Source organism: Nilaparvata lugens, chromosome 8 (genome assembly GCF_014356525.2).
Source record: "Nilaparvata lugens isolate BPH chromosome 8, ASM1435652v1, whole genome shotgun sequence".
Classification (NCBI taxonomy): Eukaryota; Metazoa; Arthropoda; class Insecta; order Hemiptera; family Delphacidae; genus Nilaparvata; species Nilaparvata lugens.
The window spans coordinates 26,435,965-26,463,903 of NC_052511.1; the positions used below are offsets into that span (position 1 = coordinate 26,435,965).

Consider the following 27,939-nt stretch of genomic DNA (forward strand, 5'->3'; position numbering starts at 1 on the left):
AAGAATTCAGTGCCTGGCATTGCGCATTGAAGTTCTTTGTGTTTCTGTTTCTGTTTCTCATGTTATTCAAATTTCAACGTGATGAAATGAAATGAATGTAAAGAGTGTAGTGTGTTAGCGGTTTTGATTAAATTTGTGTAACAAACTTTTGCTGCAGTATTATTTGATTCACATTTCATCTCTTTTGATTAATTCATTTCATAAAGTGTATGTTTATGTTTTTGTGATAGAATGCTGTAACAATATCATAATACATTACAATAGTAGGCTATATTATAAATCCTTCATTGGGTTTTTTAAAAGTTGGCTTAAACTAACAATGTTTCCGAGCGAGAAAGTGTTTGTTCAGTTTGTAGATGTTCAGGAGCAATACTTCTTGGATAAGATGTATTTGCCTATTAATTATGTTCTTGACAAAGAGGTAAGAAATAAAATAATACAAAACATTTAAGCTTCTATTGTGATAAAAAACTACCTAGGCTAGTTTGAATCAGTTGAATCTACTAAACAGCATCAAAGACACAAGAAGGCCAAATTTAAATTTGAAATTGAAAATTTTAAGTCCTAATGTTGAACTTGCAATAATATTTTACTTACCAATTCAAAAAGCATCCCATACTTTGGTACTTCTGTTAGCCTATTACATTTTTTCATAGCACCCCATATTGATAAATAACGTAAAATTAATTTTTGCTTGTAACCCTAAACTAAAACTACTTACAATACCGTAAACATGCTCCGCGCCCCTAACTTTAGTCAGTGCTTAAACCTTTCATTTAATTTTTATATTTGTTTATTGTGTTGAATTGTTTTTAAAACATAAAATTATTTAGTTAGTTTTATTTTGAAAGTTATCTGACATTTCTGCAATCGGTGATTTATAGTGAGGTCCATGTTATAATGGCAGTTGATAAAGATAGAAGAATAGTTGAATAGTGATGCCGATTCTCTGCATTAATTACTTAATTATATTTCTACACAGTCAAAAACATAATTGGCATCGTTGTGGACATAGAAAAGGATAGTACCACCGGTTTTTTCGAATGATAGACAAGGATAGCAAAACCAAAGTTGATCAAATACTGTCATTATAACGTGGACCTCACTACAGTAGCGTTGAAGTTTTGTTCTCTCTGTTATTTACCTGTTATCAATTAATTTGTAATACAGTTTATAATAGAAAATACATTAATTATTTTTAAAAATAAATATAATGAGTTGGTGCTTCGTGTCTTCATAGAAGGATGCATAAAATTGTAGCGTATTCAAGCAAAATGCAGAAAAAATGAGGCATTTTTGCTGTATTAATCGTATGTGTTCCATTTTACTTTCCTTGCCCTATTACCATACGTAAGGAAAGTAGCCTATTGCTTTCCGAAAAAATTAAGCTACACCAATTTCCAAATTTATATACGTTTCAAGGTCCCCTGAGTCCAAAAAAGTGGTTTTTGGGTATTGGTCTGTATCTGTGTGTGTGTATGAGTGTATGTGCGTTTGTGTACAATATATCTCATCTCCCAATTAACGGAATGACTTGAAATTTGGAACTTAAGGTCCTTACAATATAAGGATCCAACACGAACAATTTCGATCAAATGCAATTCAAGATGGCGGTTAAAATGGTGAAAATGTTGTCAAAAACAGGGTTTTTCGCGATTTTCTCGAAAACGGCTCCAACGATTTTGATCAAATTTATACCTAAAATAGTCATTGATAAGCTCTATCAATTGCCACAAGTCCCATATCTGTAAAAATTTCAGGAGCTCCGCCCCATCTATGCAAAGTTTGATTTTAGATTCCCAATTATCAGGCTTCAGATACAATTTAAACAAAAAATTCCAAGTGGAAAAGATTGAGCATGAAAATCTCTTTAATTAATGTTTAGTAACATTTTCAACTAAAATTGAAAATAAGCTCGGATTCGAGAAAATGTTATTATTTCAATTACAAACTGTTGGCAACTGTTGATTCTATTAAATCATTCACTATGAAGAGATACAGACTTCGTGTGGCTCCAGCCTTATTGTCCTGTCACCAGCTGGATTGCTTCCACGTTCACATGTTGATCAAGTCGTTTCTCATGTTTTTCTGCAAATCTTTGGATTTCACTGATGACTGTCGCCACTCCCAGGTCGCGGTGGAGATCAGAGTTCCTGATGTACCAAGGAGCGTCTACACAACTTCTGAGTACTTTATTCTGGAAGCGCTGGATGATGTCGATATTGGATGGTCGGGTGCAGCCCCAGAGTTGAATTCCATAGGTCCACACCGGCTTGAGAATCTGCTTGTAGAGAAGCAATTTCTTATAATTTGACAACTTCGATGTCCTCTCAAGTAGCCAGTACATTTTCTTGAATTTTATGCCAAGTTGTTCTCTTTTCTTCTTCTTCACACGCTCCTTCCACCTAAGCTTGGCATCCAGCGTCATGCCTAGAAACTTTGCAGTGTTGGACTAGGGTACAATATCCCTATTGAGTGTTAAGGGGATATATAGAACTCGTTTGTTTGTAAAGTTGTCTTGAACTGACTCTGCTTCATTCAATTTTATAAGCCAGAGCTTTGTCCAAACATTGATTCTGTTGACTGCCATCTGCAATTTCTCTGTAGAAACGTCAACAGTTTCAAACTGCTGTGTCATCAGCAAATGTTGCTACTGTTACGTTTACGGGTTGAGGTATATCAGATGTGTAGAGGAGGTACAAGAGGGGACTTAGCACACTTCCTTGAGGAACTCCTGCCCTGATTTCTCTAAGAGATGAAAAAGCATCATCTTGTTTTATTCTGAAATAACGGTCTTGAAGATATGATTTCAGTATCAGACTGTATTATGTTGGTAAGAGCTGGTTCATTTTGTAGAACAATCCTGAATGTCATACTTTATCGAAAGCCTGTGCAACGTCAAGGAAAATTGCAAAGCAAACTTTCTTTTTCTCCAATGTATTTTCAATAATATTTGTTATTCTGTGCACCTGATCTATTGTACTATGTTTATCTCGAAAACCAAATTGATGGGTTGGAATTAATTCATTATCGTCCAGATAAGGCAATCAAGATTGCTGGGCAAGGAGCAATAAAGAGAAAGCCGATTTGCTTGCTGATCATCTGGAAAAGGTTTTCTCACCTCATGAGGAAAGAATTATAGATGAGAATCCTCATCATCTTGAGCAGGAGTCATCACTCCAAAATCGCCAAGGGAGAATATGAGATTAAAAATTTGAGCAGAAAGAAAACGCCAGGTTTCGCCATTAATCTTTTCAGTAGAAGTTTCTCAAATAATTTTGATATTACTGGCAGTAGTGAAATTGGCCTATATGAGGTTACATCATGTGGTGACTTTCCAGTATCATGATGACATCGGCTACCTTCCAGAAACTTGGCACATATTTCAATCGGAATGAAGCGTTGAAGAGATGGCATAGCTTCACAATTGCTTTTCTTGGGAGCTCCTGTAGAATCTCTCCAGTTATTAAGTCGAAACCTGGCGTTTTCTTTCTGCTCAAATTTTTAATCTCATATTCTCCCTTGGCGATTTTGGAGTGATGACTCCTGCTCCAAGATGATGAGGATTCTCATCTATAATTCTTTCCTCATGAGGTGAGAAAACCTTTTCCAGATGATCAGCAAACAAATCGGCTTTCTCTTTATTGCTCCTTGCCCAGCAATCTTGATTCTTCCTTATTGGTGTAACTTGTTCAAGAGGTCTCTTCAGTTTCCTGGTTGATCTCCATAATGAAAAATTTGTAGTAGACTCATTGGTTAACTCTTCTAAGTATTTATTGATATCATGTTTTCCAGTTTTTCTAACCTACTTAAAATTAACCTAGATTTAAAACTAACCTAGATTTATTGAGGCCTTGATTCTATTGATTCTTGCACAACTAGTTTCTCAAGAATCAATTCAAGTTGAGTTGTAATGCTCAGTTCCAAATCTTTACTCAAGTTGAAATCTTGAAGACTTGACTTTTCGTTATTGTTGATAGGTACTTCATTTTTTAGCTTATCAGCATAACTCTGGTTCTCCTTAACTCTACTGTCATTTATTACAGCTCTCTGTGGCACAATAGGATCGTCTCTTTTGTTGGCTGTCGAAGTAGATTCTATTGCTTTTTTCTTATTTCGAAGTGCCTGCAACTCTTGTGCTACAATACATCCTCTATAATTAGCAGGTTGCTCCATCCCACAATTGTAGCATTTAGGCTTAACTTCTTTACTCTCAGTACAGTTGATAGTGATGTGGGGACAAGCGCATTTCACGCACCTAGGGTCCTTCTGGCAGTATTTTTTAGTGTGTCCCCAGGTTTGACAATTTTTACATTGCGGTAGAAATTTCGATTTTTTCAGGGGGACTACTTCAACCTTCATACCCATAATTACACATATTTCATAAATTCTATTTATGCTCTCTGTGTTTTCAAAGGTTAACATGAATATTGGGAGTGGCTCTTTTGTTTTCCATTTAAGAATGTTTACCACATCCAAAATTTTAAATCCTTTTTCCTGAAGTTCCTGTTTTATTTCCTGTGGATTGCAAGTGCTGTGTAACTTCTTCACAATTACTCTAATGGGTCTCGTTTGCTTGTTTTCAAACGAAGACCAATTCATTTTTTTTCATTCAGCAATGATGTAGCTAGTCTATAATTATCCTCAGATTCGCCCCCTGTGGGTTGGGGGAGCTTTGATTCGATCATCGTACTCAAGAATGTGTTGAAAACCAGAATTCACCCACAGTATCCATGCTTGTCGTAGGAAGCGACTAAAATGGACCTCAAGGCAACTCCAGAAGTTGCCTTGCCGTCAAACCCACGGGATCTGCCCCATCAGGGCAGTTTCGGAGGGGCAAAAAGAAAAACCCAAGACACCAGAGATGGGTGAAACTCCAGGCACAAATGTAGGTGAAGAGGCTAATTCGAGGGTGGCCAGGTGCCCTAGAGGCAATTTGGCGACCCCTCCTTCAGCGGAAGGACCTACAAAGAAGTCAGGAGTGGAACTCACGTAGGTCACGAGTTTGTGGGTGGAGAGACCAAAACTCACCACTGCTCAGAGAAGGGCGGCCATTCAGGCAATACTTCTTGGTAGAGGTGAGGCTTTACACCCTGCAGAGTTTTGGAGGGGCAAAAAGAAAAACCCAAGAGACCAGAGATGGGTGAAACTCCAGGCACAAATGTATGTGAAGAGGCTAAGTCGAGGGTGGCCAGGTGCCATAGAGGCAATTTGGTGACAGCTCCTTCAGCGGAAGGACCTACAAAAAGACCAGTAGTGGAACTCACGTAGGTCAAGAGTTTGTGAGTGGAAAGACCAAAACTCACCACTGTTCAGAGAAGGGCGGCCATTCAGGCAAAACTTCTTGGAAGAGGTGAGGCTTTTCACCCTGCAGAGTTTTGGAGGGGCAAAAGCAAAAACCGGAACAGGAAGGGGTGGCCGGGTGCCCTAGAGGCAACTTGGCCACCCCTTCCTCAGCGGTAGGACCTTCAAAGAAAGCCAGGAGTGGAACTAATCAGTCTGAAGAGACTGTCAGCATATCGCACTGGATTGCAACAAGCAACCTGGTGATGAATGGGATGTTAGTATAGGGAAAAACTCCTGGTTCTTGTAAGGAACACAGGTATTGGTTTACCTAACTAACATACTACTTGGGAACACAATAAGCTTCGGTTGACGTGTGGGGTTCTTTGAACCTTTGGATCCTTGAATCCGTCCCTTCAAAACAATAAACAATAATAAACAATCCTCAGATTCAACGTTTAGTTTTAAGCTACCAATAGTGTGATCTTATAAGAGTCTTTTATTTTTTCATTCAAAATCTTATACACTACTTGATAGTCTTGAGTTATACCCATTGTTATCGTATAGTAGCAGATACAGCACTTAGAATAGTATATAAGCTCTAGTAATTAAGATTCTTTGTCTCATTTCTGTATTTTGGGCAGTCACTATGCCGGTTTGTTTCTTGAATAAATATTTTTATAAAGGATGTCACGTGTTCCGTTTACTTAACTGGCGCCCGAACAAACGGGACCGCAGACGTTTCGGTAAAGTTCAATTAACTTTTTTTTCGCGACCAACTGTCTCGAATCCAAAACGCGAGTATAACTCCTCATCTGCGACCTACCCTCATCACTCTGGAACCAAGTGCACAGCCTTTCATCCTGGCAGAAAGAAACAAACCGGCATAGTGACTGCCCAAAATACAGAAATGAGACAAAGAATCTTAATTACTAGAGCTTATATACTATTGTAAGTGCTGTATCAGTTACTATACGATAACAATAATTTTGGATGTTGTAGAGTATAATTGGAGGAGGTCTCTTAACTTGCTTGATACTAGGAGTATTTTTTGGCTCAAAATTCTCTTGTAGTTCAGTTTCTCTACGTGAATTAACTTTCTGCTTATTGGATGATTGTGTTGGAGGTGAGTCAGATTGTTCTCTCTTCCTCTTTCTTTGCTTTTGACGAATCCATTCTGTTTCAGTAGATAATTCTTCTTCATCGGTATGATAATTATCCGTATTTTTTTCTTCATTCTTAGATTTAGTCTCTAACGCTGATAATCTAGTTTGAAGCTGCTCAAGTTGAATTTTAAGTTTTGAACTTATTTTTTCTGATTGCTGGAATTTTTTATTAGCTTCGTTCCAAGCTTTAAATAAAAGTTTTTCGCATTTTGATTGAAATTTTATCAGTTCGAACCTTGTAGGAGACAGGTTTATTATCTTCAGTTATAGTAATAATAGTCGTATTATCGTCACCGTTCATAGTTACGATAGTTCAGTTCTCAATAGAATTACCGATTCAGCACTCACCGAAGCAGCAATATCCGAACTCGGCTACAGTCATAGTTGCTGACAACGCGCGCGTGCGCACACACACACACACACTCACACTCACTCTCACTCACAATTCGGCAATGCCGTTTTCACTGACACAACAGTTTGATGGTATACTTTTTGAATAATAATTACATGAATTTCTCAAAACACGTCTACTCGCTTCGGCTTCTGAAAGCAGACTGATCATCTAGATATGTTTCAAAAATAAATATTTTTTGAAATCTGATCTTGAGTTTTATGCATTGAATAGAAGTAGTTTTTCAATCATCCTTTTTAAAGTGATTTTGTGTTGAAGCACAACTAAAACATTGAACACTGATGTGTCATCACAAGTCGGTCATAAACTAGTCATCTAAAATATAGTTAGGCCTACAGTATATTCAATAAATAATTTATCAGTTGAAACAATCAAACATCTTGTCTTTGCTAAAAAAATAGCCTAGGTACCTACATTTTCAATTGTGGAAAGTGTCTATGGTAACTTTCGTTTTCTATTTATGTTACTTCAATTATCGGAGTGGTCGTAGTCGAGTGGATTTAGATGCTGGCTTTATAACTCAGAGGCCCGGGTTCAAATCTCAGCCCGGGCAAGATATTTTATTGGGCCACTCCCGGGTTTCGGATTGGCATTTTAAGACGTCGGTCCCGGCTGCCTAAAAAGCAGTCGTTAGTTCATGTCAGAGGCTCTGAAGTTGATCAGTGGTGACCTGAAAACTCTGACACCAGACCTCTGCTCAGCTCACTCATTATAATTATTATTATTATTACTATTATGATTATTACTTTAATTATGACCAGTTTCTTTTGCTCACAGTACAAACCCACCTCCAAGGACTTTATTGGAATTTTTCCTAGAGGTTGGAGAGAATTCGATCAGATGATTTTAGGCGACTACATCCATCCAAGATCAATCGGATCAAAGGATACTAAGATAAGTTATCAGTTGCCCTTCAGTTTTTCAGAGAATAGAATGACTTGCTTCAATGCAGATTATCAGCTTGTATATGTCAATTCTGACCGCCAGGTAAGTTCCAGAATAACTCATCAATATTGATCATATGCATTAGCAATTATTAGCCTCTAGGCTGATTTTGGCTTGTAACCTAAATTAATTGTGGCTATTTTATCACACGCTGTAATACTTTATTTAATCTGCTACTCCTAGTACCTTTCAGATGATGGAACAGAAACAAGCTCTTTACACAATCACCGTATAAATTAATAATATGCATGTCCAGTGTTTAGGGAACTTATCACTGTTGCTTTCTTATCCCACACTTGTTCATAAGTGTCTCTACTTGCGCCTTGCAACGTGCAATGTGCTTAGCATAAATTTATGCTCCCATTAAAATTGTTCTTATAAGTCACATGTGCATGGATTTCAACACTCGCCAAACTTTAGACTGTCCTCCAACTAACTTATTCAATACTTTTCTCAGTTATATCAGAGAAAACTTCTATACTTCTAGATTGTTTATTCTTTGCCTATATATTCAATCTACTGTATTTTTTGACCTGTGATTCTACCTATGGATCTCAATTTGAGTTAATAACCATCTAGTACTTTTTGCTGGGTCGCACATAGCTAGATAATTTTATCTTAAATGATCTCTATGCCAAGCGAGATTTGCTGATTAAAGCTGGTTAATCCGTGTTGTTGCAATCCAGCATTATAATGGTTATGCGCCGGTTTCACAAAAGCCGGTTAAATTTTAACCGTGATTAATTCCACGAGAAAAAATCAGAAGAACCGTCTTTTTCAAAAACACCTCTCTGATTGGTTTTCGTGAAAATAATCACGGCTTTTGTGTAGCCGGGCCTTTGTGTAAGTTCCAATCTGTCACGCTGCGTTTACACCAAAGTTATTAACAAAATGTTAATAAGTTAATCCTTATTGATTGAACATAACTTATCATACACATGATGAACATAATTATGAGTTTGTCAATTTCCGTTCAATCTAATAGAGTCTATAAGGATTAAGTTATTAACATTTTGTTAATAGCTTTGGTGTAATCGCGGCTTTATGAAGTTTTTTCTTTCCTAGGTACTGGGTAGAAGTCCCTATTTTAAAATCTACAGAACTAGTGAGGATAGAAACGTTGTTTATGAGGGGCAGGGAAGTGCTAATGTTAATCATGCTGCGATCTCCAAGAGTATTGAGTCTGAATTAACAAAGATGGTATCAAAGATGTCGGTTGAAGTTAGAAATCACAGGGAAAAGTGGGAAGAAAAGGCCAAAGAGCAGCCAGTATTTAGACCAGCCATAAACTACGGCGGAAAGGTAAATATGCAGTCACATTTCTATGCATTTAGTACAAAGATTACGCTACGAATACATGCAAGCTTGAGAATCCTTACATTTTACTGAAAAGCTATTCCTATTTATTGACTGGCGATTCCATCATCTTAAATTTGAATAATAATAATATTCATTAATTTATCTCCTTGGTTGTGGATAAGCCTATATCACTAGAGAAATCTATTTTAAAATCAAGTTACACTATTATAATCTTTATTCTTAAATAAATACTCACTTGATAATTGTAGAAATCCCACTAGTATCGCGACAGCGCCGTGGTCGTCACTGGTTGGCCCTGCGGCTGCGGAACACACCGTCATCATAGAATTGCTGCAGGATATAGTATGGCTTTTGTTGTAGGTGTCTCTTCAGGAGGTTCTTGGAGGCGCCTATGCTTTCAAATAGTGAATAAATAGTTTTAATTCTGCATTAAGCATCTCATATTATCTTCATAAATGTAGGTCGAGCCATGCATTCATGTTAACTAGTGTGTTTAATGATTAAAACTATCTTTGTTTCAAAACAATTGTTATATTGAATTATTCTTTATTCAATTATTAGTCGAGTAAAACAGCAATCTTTTAATAAATTATAATTTTATTGAAATTAAAAAAATAACTGAATTATTCAGACTTACTGAAAATTCAAAAATTATAAGACGTCTAAAAAGCTATACTGTAATATCAAAAAATAATTTAGAAAAGAATAAACAAAAATTCAACTGAACTATTACTAATTTTCAGACACCTAGTCCATTCAAGAACCGTAGGCCGTTGGGTGATAGCTCTCCGCAAACGTCTCCTGCTGGATTTTCTCCGAATTTTCGCAAAAATTACACGGCCCCTCGCTGCGAGTTCTGCCAGCGAACGGGCGAACTAACCAACGAGAATCGCAAGCTAATCGAACAGGTCAGAACTACATTACATGTAATCTAATCTCGTCAAATGCATAATGAGCTCACTTGATTTCGGTCAAGCTCAAATCGGGCGATTTTGGACAATTTCTGGCAACGCCTCCACGAATGCTCAGCGAGAGGACGTAATTTTCAATAAATGAACCGTATTGTAAATTAATGAAATAATTATTTTTTCTTTGCAGATTACGGTGATACGAATTAAATTTTTGTTAAAAACTTTATCGATTTTTAACAGTTGTTTCAAAATGGCCCGATTCACTGCTGGGACCTATATTTAAAAACTACCAAATCTATCAATAGATTGAAGCCAAAGAAAACTCACGCACATACATAGAGATTAAGTAATCATTTTACTCTGGAAATCTATCAAATAAAATATAGATGGATCCATCATGGTAGATGTGCCTATTTTATGCATAAATGGGGAAGGCCCATTATCTGGCCCAGACTGTGAGGCACATCGTGGAGGAGTGCCCTATGCCCGAGAACAGCTAATGAGGGTGCACGGGAAGATTTCCAAATGGCTAAACCTCCATCAATAGCCTACAGTCGAACCTCTGTATAACGAAGTCGATTATCCCGAGGAAAAATTCGATGCAGAGAGGTATTCGTTATTGAGAGGTTATTCTGTCAAGAAAACTGCCACGATCTTATGGATCGATATTACAAATCGTATCATGGCGGTGAATAAATAAATATGGTGCATAAAACATATCATCGCGAACTTAGGTAGGGTACCTATTAGGCCAATATTTATATGGAAATTTGAAAATTCATGCTGTTTAAAATAAAAAAACATGTTTTTTTGAATTTTTATAAGATGTAATAAGTAAGTAAACATACCAATTTATTTCCAGAAAGCTTGATTTGTACTATTAGTAGAGTTTAATCAAAGTAGCAATATTTTTCAACTCTATTCACCAAAGTTATTTTACTACTTTTTACACTACTATTAGATTGAACGCAAAATACGGTAATTTTGTCAATAACTTCACTATAAAAACCATAATAACTCAACTTTCCCATTTTTCATGTTTTATTTGAAAAAGTGAGTAATTTTTTGTTTAATTTTGCATTTGAATAAAACATTATGTTCAATAAATGACTCACATCTATTCATGTTGTTTGGTACACTATTTTTCAGTTTTAATCCTTGCCTGGTAATTTTGAAAGCTTCTATTGCTCTTACAGATTCTTCTCAGGTTTGTCACAGCCATCATCATCATAGTCAGCTCAAAGAATTGAAATGTGTGTCAAAAGCAAGAATGGGAAAGTCCAGTCGTTCACTTGAAAATTCTGTATCGAAATCATGTATCTCATGACCACCTTCCCATTTAAAAAAATAAAGTTGCATTCAACATGGCGGATCCAAGATGGCGGACCATATTTTCAAACTCATAGTAAAGTAGTATTTTCAATCTGAGTAGGATCCCCGGTCAAATTATCTTAGTGTATGAGATATTAAGCTGCTCTCGGACCCACCACCGTTCACCCACCCTGAATGCTAAATAAATATGTATCCACAAACTAAAAAATAATAAAATTTTGATTCTTCGATATGAGTGAAAGCATAATTTGGATTCTTGAAGACAGATTGTTGGTTGAATATTGATGAATAATGAACAAGTGAGATTCTATAAATAAATTAGGTAAGCTGAAATGAAAATCTAGAAGAAATGAGAAAAAATAGAACCGGTAAACGCATGTGCTCTTCATGAATGCTAATCACGCTCACACTAATTTTGAAAATCCAAAATTTTTGTATTAATCGTTTGTGGTTTGATATAGGTTTCATCATAGGTTTTGTTTGATAAATTGTCCTGAGAAGAATGCCCACTTTATCTGATAAAAAGGTTTAGAAGGAATAGGATGATTTGAGAAAAAGATGAAAACAACATTTAGATAAAATCTGGACACATGTGATTGTAATATGTGTTGAGCTGAGATTGATTTTTTTCAAGATTAATAAAACTCATTCTATTATCAGATCAATTTGGATCTATTTGCATGCATGACACTTTCAATGAATGATATTGATTGTGTCGGTTCGATCATCGTTTTTTTGTTGATATGATCGTTAAGGGGCGTTTTCATTAGTCAGGTTCCCTTGAATTCTAGTTTTATTCACTTCAATAAAACTTGAAACAGTAATTTTTGCAAAATGTACGACTTTTGCAAACTTGAATTCAAGTTTTCATAATCTCAAAAGTCTACAAAGTAATAATAATAATAATAATATCGAGTGACCTGGCTGGCTCAGGTCTGGTGTCAGAGTTTCCAGGTCGCAACTGATCAATTTCAGGGCCTCTGACATGACCTAACGACTACTTTTTAGGCAGCCGGGACCGACGGCTTAACGTGTCCATCCGATACACGGGAGTGGCCCGAGATAAATATCTTGCCCGGGCCGGGATTTGAACCCGGGCCTCTGAATCACAAAGCCAGCATCTGATCCACTCGGCTACGGCCACTCCCAAGTCTACAAAGTGAAAAGTTGTTAATCCAAGAATATAAATCGAATTTATTTTAAAGTTAAGTATTCTTCATCTGCATTGAACTTTTATATTCAGTTGCTCTTATGCATTCTACATTGATTGACAACTGTTTTTATCTCATTCTCCGATTATAAGTTGGATTGTACCTTCAAGTTGAATGCAATACTCAAGTTTTGTTGACTCAAATAGATGATGAACTTGTTTGAGTTTTGCATGTTTTGTCGATTCAAAACTTGAAGAAGAGTTTGCATTGGTATAGTGAATTCAAGTTTCTGTAGTTTCCTTTATTTCAAGGGAACTTAACTATGTAAACCCTACTTTAGATAATGATAACGTTTATTATCATAGAGATTTGTGAGATTTCATTGAGGTTTCTGGCTTCGTTTTTTGTAATTATTGTATTATTGTCAGATTGAAAACGTGTTATTTTTAGTTCAAGAATTTATGTTTTGATTGGAATATTAGTGAGTATTTTTTACTTATAATGTATAAATTATGATTACACAAGTGTATGTACGATATTGTATTAATGTAGTGTATTGTTTTCAATTTGGTGAAATAAATTTGAATTTGAATTGTGATGTTTCAGGTTAAGAACCTGGCTGAATGCAACTACGATCTGAGAAAGAAATTGCATGATATCCAGAATGAGCTGGAGTTGTCCTATGCCAGCCAGAAGTACCAGAGGCTTCAGCTTTGTCGCCTCTTGTTCCAAGTCGAGTCTTATGAAAACGTTACCAAAAATCTGGTCAAAAATTTGCAGGGCTATTCCACTGTGTGTATTGATGATTCAGGGAAAGAGGTACTCTTTAAATTATCAACTTTTCTTTTGATATAATTTCGTGATTAATATTGTGAGAATAATAATGTTTTATTGTAGAAATTTGTGAGGTCATTAGAAGCAGTACCTCCTTGTATATTGGATAGTATCCCCCAAATTGGGGTAGAATTTGAGCTTCTTTGGAAGTGATCAAGATTGGAACTATGAGATTCAATTTATAAATAATTTCAAGATTGATCATATTTGCTCTGGAACTGCAGTTCACCGTCGAGAAAACGATTTCATATTCTGTCTTTCTATGTGTGAATAGTCAGGAAATTTTTTTAATGGAAACTCGTAATTGAACGAACATTGAAATTGAAATTGAAATTTATTGCCAAAACAAAATTACAATATTACAATATATTAAGTTACAAAGTGTTAAACAAATAAGCAAAACTCAAACTTAATTATTAGATCAAAACTTAATTTATCTTTATTTTGGCGACTGCTGGCATAAGTAAGAACTTGAATAACTTTGCATAATAACATGAACATATTAATGAGCTTGACATTCAAACTCCTCAAGTACAATACAGCAAGCTAGTGAAATTCAAATTTTTCATTCAACTTGAACTGCAGTTAAACAATAATGGCCAGGTTGCTCAAACGTCTGTTAAGTTTCAATTATGATTAAATGCCACTAGAACCAATCAGAGACAGCTGTTTTGAAAATAAGAATGATTTGATTGATTCTCGTGTAATTTAATCACGGTTAAAATTTAACAGACATTTGTGCAACCAAGTCTATTGTTTTGTCATGAAATATTCCTCTTGCTGTTACTGAATGAATAAATTGACAATGATTAAAATCATGATGAAGTTCAGTATCGTTTCTACTCCATGTGAATATTAATAAATACACATACACCTATAAGAATAGATTTCAATAAATTCTAATGCATAGCTTGACGTGATGAACCCTAAATCAAGCGTTATGTCCTATCTGACGATGACTCCTTCATCTATTGGATTATAAGTTGGCTGGAGAATTAACTCACACGATCTCTGTTGGCAAAATTGTATCCTCTCCTAGCAGAACAAATCTGTTCTGTTATGACAAGAATATGAGATATTGTTATTAAAATTTAATTTTAGAATAACAATTTTAATTCTCAAGAGTTTCCATACTTGAATAAGAGGAAGAATCTTTCAGAAAGCATGCATGCTTTTTATTTGGATAAGTGAGAATGAATAAAGAAGGAAGGCAGATGTAAGGAACTGTAGTTTGCATCATCTATAGAACGAATAATGGAGGTGGATTCCATTTAAACAAATCTCGATATCATAATGCTCGTATATCTAAAAGTGACTTTATGAATTCTATTTGTATGCCTATTTCATACTCAGATTACTTCTGTGCAAAAAATGTGATAGAAGTATTTGTTAGGACAGTGATAGAAGTATTCGTTGAATATTTTTAATAAAGCATTTAATTCACTTGAAGCATTGATTGTTACAAGTTGCCATAATATAATATAAAAATAGCATTGTCGGTATCCCTGTCCCATTGTACAGAGCGGGTGAAAAATTTGAAAACTTCCATATGTTTCAATATGCAAGCTAACAAGGATTATTTTAGGATTCTATCATTGGGGAACTTACTCAAATTAAAAATACTAATTTTCTTAATAAGATGGTTTTGCGACACATCATTTCAATAGAAAATTAAAACAAAACACCAATGCTAACTAAAACACATTGATATGGTTATCTCAAATTGTTTAGAAGATATTCATGTTATTGTAAATACCAATAAATCAAACAAAAATGAAATATTAATGCATGAATGAACAAGACATTGTGAATTTCACATTTTGATTTTACAATATCTTGTTCATTCATCACCTGGAGATGAAACAGCTCTGCAACATGTCTGTTAACTAATGTATATTTCATAATTATGATGAGCTGTTCAAAGTTTAAAAACAACACTCATTGTTACATTTCTCCACATTGTTAAGACTTGCATAGTTGAATTTATAGTACAAATTTTTAATGTACTTATTTATTTTTGCTCTCAAAAGCAAATATCGCAAAATGGTTTGAGATATACCAAAAGGAAGCATATAATAGAGTTTTTAATGCAAATCACGTTTCAAATTCTTTCTTTTGGTCTCCAGTATCTTGTGAAGAAGTAGAATTATTTATAAAGGAGGTACAGCGACAGGTGATGATGGTATTTCTACAACTCTGGTCACGACAATTTCACATGTTATTTCTCCTCTGCTGGCTTACATTTTCAACAAATCATTCGCAGAGGGCATTTTTCCACAAAATATGAAAATCGCTTGAGTTATTCCCATCTTCAAGAAGGGTCAAGCTACTTCGATTGGCAATAAATTACCGACCAATATCTTTGTTGTCAGTTTTTTCAAAGGTGTTTGAAAAGATTGTAAAGTTTAGATTGATTAATTTCATGGATAAGCTGAATGTGATTTCTGATGTCCAATTTGGTTTTAGGGAAGGTCTGAGCACTGAGATGGCAGTTCGGAGGTTCATGATGCTGGTTCATAATAGTTTGAATTCTAATGATAAAAACCGAGTCACAGGTGTCTTCCTTGATATAAGAAAGGCATTTGACACGGTTAATCATGATATTCTTCTCAGGAAGATTGAAAGGGTTGGAATAAAAGGACTGGTACATAAGTGGTTTGCATCGTATCTGGAAGAAAGGCATCAATATGTTTCCTCAATAGTCAAAAAAGCTCAGTGAGGAAAATTAATAGTGGCGTACCACAAGGTTCGGTCCTTGGGCCAATATTGTTTCTTATCTTCATCAATGATCTGTACTCTTCATCATTCAAAGGCGAGTTTACAGAATTTGCGGATGATACGGCCCTAACCTACGGTGAAAAACAACCCAATTGCTGATGGAGAGTGTTACTCACGATGTTGAAATGCTGTCATTGTGGTTCACGTGTAATAGGCTGAGTCTGAATATTGAAAAGTCTGCTATTGTTAATTTTTCACTGTCTCAAGGTTTTCAAATGCTCTCTCCCATTAAATATCATTCAATTGATTGTCAGGGGCGGCATTCAAATGATTGTCCTTGTAGCAGTTTTCCACAAACGGATGTTGTGAGATATTTAGGTTTAATGGTCGATGAAAAGCTCAGTTTTAAGCAGCACATCCTATTTCTTAAAAACTATACATGTTCAAGCGCAGATTCTATTTTTTGAGGTCTCTGTGTCTATTGAGTGTCATGAGGCAGATTTTTTTGCATTTGTGCACTCCAGACTAAACTATATAGTTTAGTTTATGCTATTACTTGCTGGGGTAGTACTTATCATACTCATGTGAAGCCGCTATCTGGATTACAGAAGTCTTTTGTAAGAATAATGATGAAAAAAAACAAGATTGCATGAATCCTTTCCTCTCTTTTTAAATTTAAATATTCTGCCACTTACATAATTATATGTACGTTTTTAGAGTTTTGCAGTTATTCTTTAATAGGAGTGGCAATGCTGGCGCAGTTGTGTATACTATTCGATCATCATCACGACATGGTAATAGAGCTCAATTGCCAAGACCAAGATCCACCATGTTCCAAAAATCTTTCTTGTTCTTAGGTCCAAAATTTTTCAATAGTTTGCCTGACAATGTAAGATCTTTCCAATCGTACCCCTTGTTCAGTAGATTGATCAGAGAGTGGCTATTCGGTCTTCTTCCAGAGGCGGTCGAAGCTATGTTTTTTGTTGTTCAGTGAGAGATCACATTTCTCAAATTCTAAAAGTTATTTTACTTACTATTTTTTCTGTTGATAGCCTTCATCTTATTCTTTATTTGTTGTATGACTTTTATTTTTTGTTTCTCAAAGACTTGTAATTCATTTCCTAGTTCCAATTACTGGATACATTATGTAAGGAATTCTATGATCAAATTGATTTTTTTACTATAAGTGAGTTTCTAAGATCTGCAGCAACTCCTCCATGCGTACAGGGAAGCTTCACTTGCATGAGAGTATTTATTGTCAAGAGAATTAAATATCGATGTGTGGCTTTCACCACTCATTTTTCCTTTGAACTTTGTATTAGAACTATGTATCTCAGGACCACCTTCTCATTAGAGGCTCCATCTGCATCTTTTCCCAGGTTTGGTCTTGAACCTACCGTACAATAATGATCCACTAATATCATTTTTATTACAATATAGCGCAGAATCCAATAATTAGCAATAGTTTTCTGTCCTAAATTACTAAGTTAAATTGGATTGCACTTTCATCTTGTTGGCTACTATATTTTCTTATTGAAATGCTTTGAATTGCTTACATCGTTTTGTATAGAAATGTTCTTCTTTCTTCAGATATGGCTCAACATTATTTGTTCCATTGCTATATTGTATTATTGCATTTGTTTTTACAGATCATGGTGCAAAGAGTGAATCCTGATATGGAACGAAAACTGATGGTTTACACAGGGAGACCGTCTCATCAGAATGAGCGATTCTTGAAAGCCATTATTGGCAATCAGGAACAGAGAATCCAGGAGCTCACCAATAGACTCTTGGAAGTAAGGTGTAGATCTGGTTTAGTAGTGTTTTCATTCATAATTCTATCATAATTATACTCTATTCGTTCGCTTCATTGATTAGTACATTTGATTGTGTAAAGTTTATATTATAATTTCTTGAAAGTATCATCATTATCGTATTGCAACTGTTGTATTGGTGGTTTGTTTTACCTCTTCCATTCAACTATTTAATAAAAATCATTATGAATATTATTCATAACATATATTTAATATAGAGTGTTAGGAAAATCACTGTGTACTTGACTTATGGAAATGAAATGAATTACTAAAAAAATCAATATGTTTCTTTATTTTTATTGTTATGATTATATGGGTTGTCAATTATGCTGGGAATGGCCTCCGTTCACTTCAATACAGCACTGCATTTGTTTGTTTTTTTTTTCAAATACTTTACGCAACTCTACAGCAGTGATTCCTCGAATGTATTCTCTTATCACGGTTCCAAGTTCAATGGTGTGTGATAGGTTGCGATACACAGCTTGTTTACCGCACCCCATTAATAGTAATCTAGGGCGTCAGATCCGGAGTTCGGTCACCAAGTGAATAGAGGGGATAATTCCAGTTGAAAACGAGGGCAGTGATGTAACCAAATGCCATAACCCATATAATTATAATTATGTAAGTGACGAAACAAATTAAATTAATTTTATGTTAGAAATTTTCAGTTATTCAGTTCATTTTCATAATTCAAGTGCACAGTGACTTTCCGAACACTTTGTTTAATGCCAGTAACCCCAATATTTGATTCCCTCGATAAACATGCAAGTCAAACTCCCATTGTAACCGGTGTTTTTTTTTAGTTGTATTGAACTTTAAATTGCAATAAAACAGCAATGGGTTATTTGATGACATAATTTGTTTTTTAATCGAGAGTTAATCTTGTGGCAATACATTTTGAATATGATCTCTGGCATCTGACTGCCACGGCTAGCTCGGATGTAGTCCAATCTGGACGTACAATTTTCTACTGTTTTTCCAACATTTGTGTCCATATATTGGCGAATGTTGTCTTCTAAATGGTCAAGCGTTTGTGAACTTTGCAATATTTTTGGAACTCAATCTAAAATGGTTGGGAAAGGTGTAACACTCACAAGTTTGAAAGTGAGACAATTAAAAGCCGAACTCGAAGAGCGTGATTTGGATACAAATGGCTCAAAATCGTCTTTGCGAAGCATTACTGACTCAGGGTGAGGACTCACATACCTTCTTAGTCAAAATAGATTCCGGAGCCCTGATGTTGAGTAAATTAGAAGAAAATAAATCATCATTTGCATCATTCGAAAGTAAAATAGAAGAAAATAAATCATCATTGGAAAGTAAATTGGAATAAAATAAATCATCATTGGGAAGTAAATTAGAAGAAAATAAATCATCAGTCAATAACTACAATGGGCCTATATTTATGCCAACTCAGCACAGTGGACTATCAACTTTTGATGGTAAAATGCCATGGGAGGATTACTGCGCCTTGTTTGATACAGCTGCAGGTATACATGGATGGACACCGGTGGTGAAGGCTGCAATGTTGGGGCGCATGGAAATGAGATTCGGCCACCGACATAAGGATCAACTGTACCATTCCCAATTAAATAACAGAGTTCAGAAGCCAAATGAATCACTCCAAGAATTTGAAACCGACATAGCTTGCCTCGGGAGGAATGCTTACCCATCTGTGGACGATGAAGTTTATGAGAGCTTGGCAGTTGGAAGATTCCTGGAGGGTCTTCGTGAGGTAGAAACTCGATGAGTTGTTGAACTTGCTCGTCCTCAGACCCTCAGTGAGGCACTCACTCACGCTTTGGAATATGAAGCAGTGACGCAATCGGTAAGGGGCCATGCACGTGTTTGAGCAGTAACTGTGGAAGATAATAATGATGAGTTCATGAAGGAAATAATAAAGAGGATATTGGAGAAGCTCAGGACCGAGGAGAAGGAGACAAGGTGTTGGGGTTGTGGAGAGAGAGGTCATCTTCGAAACAAGTGACCAAAGAAGTCAATGTTTGACAATAAGCAGGAAAACTAAAAGGGTTGATGGAAAGGGGCAACCATCAACCTGTAGGCAGAAGGCCCCAGGTTCATGAGTAGTTGCAATGGGCTGTCAGTGTTCTTGGGGAGATGGTGTCCAGTTTCGAGATTGGTAGAGCCTGTTTCACACATCAAGTGCTAATAGCAAAAATCGGTGAGGACATCATACTGGGCTTGGATTTTCTCTCTAATTTTGGACTAGTGCTGGATTTAATGAAGAAGACAGTGACCATTGGTGAAGAAGAAGTCATTCTACAGCCTAAAGAATACTGTACAGCACAGGTGCGTCTAGTGGAGGAAATCACCATACCAGCAAGGAGCCAGATTGTGACTCAGGCGAGGACAACAGAGAAAGTTCCTGGAGGGATGAATGCAATTTTAGAACCAGTAGTTCTTGAAGAAGAGCTTGGTCATAATGTCCTAGTGGCCAGAATTCTGTTTCTCACCAGCTCAGCATTCCCAGTTCACCTGATGAATGTGAATAACTATGGAGTCACCTTGAAGAAAGGAAGTGTGTTGGGACATTGTTCACCTGTGAAATCAGTAGTGCATCAAGTACAATCAGCACAGTCAAAGAAGAAGAAGCTTTGTGAGACTACAGAACTTTTTAGATGAATCTTGTCGGGACTTCAACCAGGATCACAAAAAGGATGTGAAGAATTTAATAACCTCCCACCAGGATATCTTCAACACTGGAGAAGGAACAAAAGGAAGAACCAACATTTTCCAGTGTACAATAGACACAGGAGATGTCAAATCTATTCAGAACCCAGAAGACTTCCATTTGCCAAACGAGAAGAAGCCAGGAAAATAATCAAGGAGATGAGAGTGAAGGGATAATTGAACCATCAAATAGCCCTCGGACATCACCAGTGGTGTTCGTGCAGAAGAATGATGACACACTTTGGTCTGCATGAACTACCGTCTTCTGAACAATATCACCAAGAAGGACAGCTACCCTCTTCCTCAAATTGATGGCACACTGGATAGCCTGGAAGGTTGCAAGTTGTTTTCAACTGGATTTGAAAAGTGGATACTGGCAAGTTGGGCTTGAAGACAAAGCAAAGGTTAGGTTAGAAGACTGCATTTTTAATTGTTCAATTGGGGAGGAACTTTGGCAATCTACTGTGATGCCTTTTGGGTTATGTAATGCTCCGGCCACTTTTGAAAGACTTATGGAAAGTGTGTTGAAGGGACTGTCATGAGAAACACGTTTGGTTTACCTGGATGACATCATTGTTCTGGGTAAGTCTTTCCAAAATCACATGAAAAATCTGGAGGAAGTATTCCAGAGACTGAGAGAGGCGAACTTGAAACTGAACCCAAAGAAGTGCAACCTGTTCAAGAGACAACTGAATTATCTGGGACATATGTGGTTTCTGATAAAGGAGTGTCAATGGATCTTGAAAAATTAGCCTGTACCCAAAGACAAATCAGAAGCACAGAGTTTCCTTGGTCTTTGCACATATTACCGGCAATTTGTGATGGGTTTCTCTGGGATAGCCAAGCCATTAACAAATTTGACAGAGGAGAAGTGCAGAAGGATGGAGGAATATAGAGGAGTAAAGCAAGTGGTGGAGGCCAGGAGAGAGGGAAAAAGAAGGAAAGGTAGACCGATAATGAATTGGGAGAGTTATCTTGAAAGTCTGGGTCGCGAGAGAGGGAGTTCCATGAGGAAAATGAGGAGAATGGCTGAGGACCGGGAGGTGTGGAAGAGGTGGACCGAGGCTGGGACCCCTAAGCTGTAGCGGCAGAAGGGGAAAAGAAAAAGAAGAAGAAGAAGTGCGGTTTTCCACTATTGGTAGAATACTTTTACAGGAACAAGATTGGGAAGAAAAGGTCATCAGATATTTGAGTAAAGTGCTATCAAAACCAGAGCACAACTACTGTGTCACCAGAAGAGAATTGTTGGCAGTAGTGAAGTCAATTAGCCACTTCCATAAGTACCTATATGGATGTCACTTCCTGCTAAGGACTGATCATGCATCCTTGACTTGGCTTCAAATCTCCTGAAGGACAAGTTGGCAGATGGATCTAACACCTGCAAGAATATGACTTCAAATCTGTTCACCGAGCTAGAAAAAGTCATCAAAATACTGATGCTCTCTCCCGGAGACCCTGTGACAAGGACTGCAAGCACTGCTCATGCCAGGAGGGAAAGGACGCAGCTGTGAACAGGACAACTGTAGCTACAGATTACTGGGGAGGAGAAATGCTGAAGGACCTCTGGGTGCAATTGGATTCGATTGTGGAAGATGTAGGAATCTTGAAGAGGGTGATGGAAAATGCAGCAGGTGATCAGAGACGACTACAAGTCATTGTCCCAAGAAAGAGAATTCCAGAAGTATTGAGACAGCTACATGATGGAGTTTCTGGTGGGATTTTGAAGTGCACAAGACCCTGGAAAAGGTACGAGAGAGGTTCTACTGGCCTAATTCAAAAGAGGATGTCAAGAACTTGTGCCGAAATTGTGCATAAGTATATCTTCCAATGCCCCTATGCAGAAGTACAATGTAGAAGCTCCATTTGAGTGGATAGCAATTGACATTGCTGGACCGTTTCCAATTACTGATGATGAAAGCAAATATATCTCGGTTGCAATGGATTACTTCAGCAAGTGGCTAGAAGCCTATGCCCTGCCAAATCAGGAGGCAGTTACTGTAGCTGATGTTTTGGTGAAGGAGTTCAGTCATATTGGTATTCCATTGGAGTTACATTCAGACCAAGGGAGAAACTTCGAATCTGCTGTGTTTTCTCGGATGTCTGAAGTATTGGGCATCAACAAGGCCAGGACAACAACATCACTGATTCCTCAATCTAATGGAATAGTGGAGAGGATGAACAGGACCATGGGAAAATATCTGTCAAATGTTGTATCCAGGTATCAACAAGACTGGGATCAACATCTCCATTTCTTCCTGATTGCATACCGAAGTTCAATGAGACTATGAGAATGGCACCAGCAAATATAGTTTTTAGGCGAGATATACAACTACCCTGTAACCTGGAGTATAGATGCAAGCCTGGAGAGGACCTGGAACCGGAAGAATACATCACCAACCTCCGGAAACGGATGGATGAAATCCATGAGACCGTCTGCACAAACACCCAGGATGCCAGTGACATGATGAAGCAAGGCTATGACATCAAAGCAGACCATGGAGGATACCAGGCTGGTGACAAGGTTTGGTTGTACAACCCTCAATGACGTCGTGGATACTCTCCCAAGTTGCAGACTTCCTATAATGGACCTTATGGAGTGGTTACAAGGATCAATGATGTGGTCTCTGGATCAAGAAGCCACGAGGCGCTCCACGAATTGTCCACTTCAACCGGCCTGCACCCTATCATGGAGACGATACTGCAAGGGAAGCTCAAGAAGTGCAGGTTCTTCAACCAGCCAGCAATGACTTTAAAGATTTCGTAGCCAATCTGGAGATGTCACTGGAAGAAGGGAATGTCACCGACATTCGCCGGGACCTGTTTACCCTGCCAAAGAGCTATGCATTGACCCATTGTATAGGTACGGATGAGGGAGCATCACGAGGGATTGCTACAGTCTTCAGGAGGAAGATTGGATGAGATGAATCTCATTGGATGAGAATCCAACAGTGGGGAAAGCATTTCTTCTCCAGGATGAGAACCAAAATTTGTTCTATTTTGTAACAAAGGACCAACCCCAGGAAGAATCCACATATCAGGCTTTGTGACAAAGTCTAATGCACCTGCGGACTCTCCAATTCCTGGGAGTGGAGCAGCTTGGGATCCCCAGATTCGGCTGTGGCTATGATGGATTGGACTGGAAGATTGTGAGACCGAATGAATGGAAGAATTTTCAAGGACACTGGAATCAGCGTCACCTGTTGTGTTTACAATCTATGGACAGCCACCCCAGCGGATCCATCGAAACCAGCTTCCGCTTGCCACACTTTCAGGATGGATCTCGACTGTTCCGGTTTTTAGTGCAGGTCCATTGACCAATGGTAAGCGCGTTCTCGAACTTCTGGCGGTTTCCATGCACTATGATTGGTTGGACGTTTCGCCATACCTTTCTAGATAGTTTTGCTCGCCTTATATTAAGGCTGTTTGGTACACTTTTTTCAATTGGATAATCTTTTTCAAGATAATTGTTAAGATCATTATAAGAGTTAGAAAAAGTGGCAACTGAAATTTTTAAGTGGTCTAATAAGCGAGTTATGGGTTGTTGAAGTGCTAACTCCAATTTCTTTCCAGATCATGAACGTTTTCGACTATATTAACAGAACTTCTCTTAAAAATTGAAGAAAAGGAATCTTTCCAAACTAAAACATTTTATTCTCCATATCGTTCATAAATAAAAAGTAGCATTTCTTGTGAATTCGATAACTTGTTTATTTTGGCATTAATCGCGAAAAAAGCATTTTAGAACAAAACAATGATATACTGAATGTATTAAAAAAAGCTCCAATGGAAAATTTGAAACCGTTTATGATCTGGAAAGAAAAAGGATTTAGCACTTCAACAACCCATAACTCGCTTATTAGACCACTTGAAAATTTCAGTTGCCACTTTTTCTCACTCTTATAATTATCGTAACAATTATATTGGAAAAGATTATCCAATTTAAATAAAAAAAGTGTACCGAACAGCGTTAATGGGGCGGGGCGTATCTCAGTAGGCAAGTCAGTTGACAGACTACAGTCGTATTGTTCGCTTCTTCTAATCGTGACAGACTAGTGATAGTCATAATAGACTTTTGGTGACTTTTGTAGTTGTTTATACAGTTATTATTCTTGGTGACAGTTATTCTTATACATTTAATTCTACTAGTTAACGTATGCTTGTGATAATTCTGTGTAATTCATTAGATGTAAATCATTATCAGTTTATAGTTGTTTCTAGTTTACCTCCGTGTGTTTTAGCGTTATAAGTAATAGATCCAATTTGTATAAATCGCCTCAAGAGTTTTATTAGTGTAGAAACCCGCAACAGAATTATTTATAATTAATCAGCTGTCAAGTAGATTATTAATTGCATGCAATTAATAACTCAATGTAGCTTAGCACACCATCCTCAACCTTTCTCTACTTTCAACTCGGGCTGAACAGTTGCCAGTATGTCTTGTAGGAAATTAGCTTTAGATGATAGTAGTTGTTTATAACAGATGATTAGCATTGTCGATACACCAACCCAAACAAAACAGTCATTAGCCGTTTTCACGCCGATATCTCTCCAACAAGACAAGACAGACTTTACTCTGATGGACATTATTAGAGGAGGCTGTGGTTTACAACTGCGCGTGGTCTACTGTTCTCAGAACTGCTAGTAATGAATAATTCTATAGTCTGATTTTTACAGTTATATTGGATAATGGAGGAAATTCCTTTTCCTTTTATGTTATCCTTACAATACAACATTTCAAAAAACCCACTAAGTTATATACGTCGACGCGCGATTCAAAATATTCCAGTCAAGGAAAGGTTATAGAGGGAAAAGTTTGCAAGACAATTTTTGACCCCGTAGTTCTGTTTAGGGTAGTAAGGAGGTAAACATATCAAAAGTCCCCAACCATACCCCTTGTGCTTAGGGGGTGGGGGTGGTTAAAAGGTACCATTTTTTGGTTTCTCGCATATAACACGAAAACTATATATCTTACGGACATAACTGTTATATACAAAATTAAAGCTTACATAATTTCCTACAATAGTCATTTTACAACTTTTTCTATATCTTATCTAGTTTTCGAAATATCCGACATTTTGGAAAAAACCCTGTTCGCCCACAATATTTTTATATTTTTACTCTTGTAACTTTTCAAAAATCGATGAGAAAAATCCATGGTGATTATGAGCTTATAGAGCATTTAATTTTAAATTATGTCCGTAAGATACATAGTTTTCGTGTTATATGCGAGAAACCAAAAAATTGTATCTTTGAACCACCCCCACCCACTAAGCACAAGGGGTAGGGGTGGAGACTTTTGATATGTTTACCTACTTCCCTTACCTACCCTAAACAGAACTGCGGGGTCAAAAATTGTCTCCCAAACTTTTCCCTCTATACCCTTTTTGAGCATTGATTGCCTGGACTAAAAAGGAACATACCTGTCAAATTTTATTGCCGCGTTTTGCCGTAAATGCGGAACATAAATATAATCATAAATACATGAAGAGAAATGCAAAACTGTCGACTTGAATCGTATACCTCACTTCGCTCGGTCAATAATGATATTTCTTTCTTCTGACTGTACAAAAATTTCAATTGTTACTTAGCATTTTTAGTTGTTCTAGCTATAGACATTGCACTGCTATTTTGCTTGATAACAGTATTTTTTCCAGCTGGAACTACCATTTAATGCTTCGGAGAGCTGCAATGATTCAAATGTATGTGAGGGCAGAGTTAGAGAAGAAGATACCGAGGACAATTGAACAAGAACGAGGAGAGTTTGAACCACAAGACTGATGTCTCATCTCTTTACTCTACCACCGATATCTGATCAATCAGATCAGATTGGTAGTTCAATCTACCGTTAGTTTATAGTGTTTCATAAACATGCAATTTAAATTACCTTTGTTGAATTCATTCTTATTAGCAGTAATACGGTTTTGTTTACTTTTTCATATAATGTTTATGAAATCAGATATTCTATCCAAAGTCATAGATTAATCTAGTCTAGACTAGTTTTTGTTCTGTATTGGAAGTTCTACCAGAACTTCACGAGCTTTCGATTGTTCTACGGGAGTTATAATTTTAGTTCATAGTACAAATTGTTTAATCCACTTAATCGTGGAATTTATTATGTTTTCATTAATCGATAAATAGTAGAGAGCTCATATTATCAATAATCAATTTATTATATGAACTACTTATCAATTATTTTCTGAACTTCTACAACATTCCATTATTTGTATCGTGTTGAAGGGAATTTTCAGGGTCAAGGTATAGTTATTGCAGTTTCTTCCTTGAAGCAATTTTTCTGCATATATGTACTTTGAGAAGGAAATGCAATAGTCAATGCAAATGAAAGGCTGTGAATTATGTGCCTTGAGATACCGAACAATATTATAAAATTTAGAGGTGGCTATTACGATTAACATTGTGAAAATGAATTATTCTCTTGATATCACATTCAATATTAATTCTTACCATTCAAATATTGATTTGGTATTAGTAACTCATTTAATGTCACTCAGAATACAAAAATACAGTATTTTATTAATGCTTCTTGTAGTTATATTGTTCATGCATATTCCCAAATTAAGCATTGTATGGGAATCATAAAACATTTGCTGTTTCCATTGGTGCAATTACATCATTTATCCGGTATTAACAGTTTAGTATTGTTCATTATTACTTTCAAAAGTATTGAAGTATTACGCTTGTAAGATTTATTTGTTCCTCTAATTGAAAATTTATTAGAGCATTAGCAGTATTAGTGTAAAAAAAGGAACTTTTATAAATCAATTGAAAATAAAATTAAAATAAGTTTATTTTAATAGTATAAATTGAAAATTATCATTTGAGTACCGTAACCGGAATAGTTATTGATTACAATCAATGAAATAGTTGCAATTTTTAATCAAAACTATAAATTACCGATATGATTTTCATTTCACATTAATTTTGTTTTGTGTCATCTCCATGCATAGTTCAATCATTTTTCAGAGCCTGACAACTGAACTCTGAAAAGAAATTGCAAAAGAATCTGTTGGAAATTCGCTTTTATAATCGGTTCTTCAAAAATCACAAACTATGATGATTACCTTATACGCTGATCAAAAACTTCCATAATTATAAATGCATTCAAGTATCTTAAGGCCAATTTGTAAATTGTAATCAAATCATAGATTATTTATGTTTGTTTGATGTAATAATGGTGTCTGTTATTCCACAAGATTGTGAAGAATTTTTCTTTTCTCATTTATTTTATCATCCAGATTGGATTTTATGTTTTTCTTTGATACTCATTTTATATTAAAAACCAGAAAAATAAATATTTTGATATTTTTCAATTTATGTTTTATTCTCTCGCCTTCTGTGATTCCT

General features: G+C 36.3%; 1 protein-coding gene across 4 annotated transcripts; it reads left to right on the forward strand.

Annotated features, from left to right (window-relative positions):
- LOC111047119 (tax1-binding protein 1 homolog) lies at nucleotides 1-27,899 on the forward strand. Of its 4 annotated transcripts, none has more exons than XM_039434369.1 (7): nucleotides 1-421; nucleotides 7,639-7,848; nucleotides 8,872-9,108; nucleotides 9,870-10,034; nucleotides 13,127-13,339; nucleotides 17,722-17,868; nucleotides 26,232-27,899. In XM_039434369.1, the coding sequence occupies exons 1-7, from the start codon at nucleotides 320-322 to the stop codon at nucleotides 26,319-26,321; spliced, it is 1,164 nt and encodes a 387-aa protein (XP_039290303.1). In that variant the 5' UTR covers nucleotides 1-319; the 3' UTR covers nucleotides 26,322-27,899. The 4 variants fall into 4 exon arrangements, with proteins under 4 accessions (XP_039290303.1, XP_039290302.1, XP_039290305.1 ...); XM_039434368.1 differs by having other exon boundaries at nucleotides 3-421; nucleotides 17,722-17,873; XM_039434371.1 differs by lacking the exon at nucleotides 7,639-7,848 and having other exon boundaries at nucleotides 5-421.
- The last annotated feature ends 40 nt before the right edge of the window (nucleotides 27,900-27,939 follow it).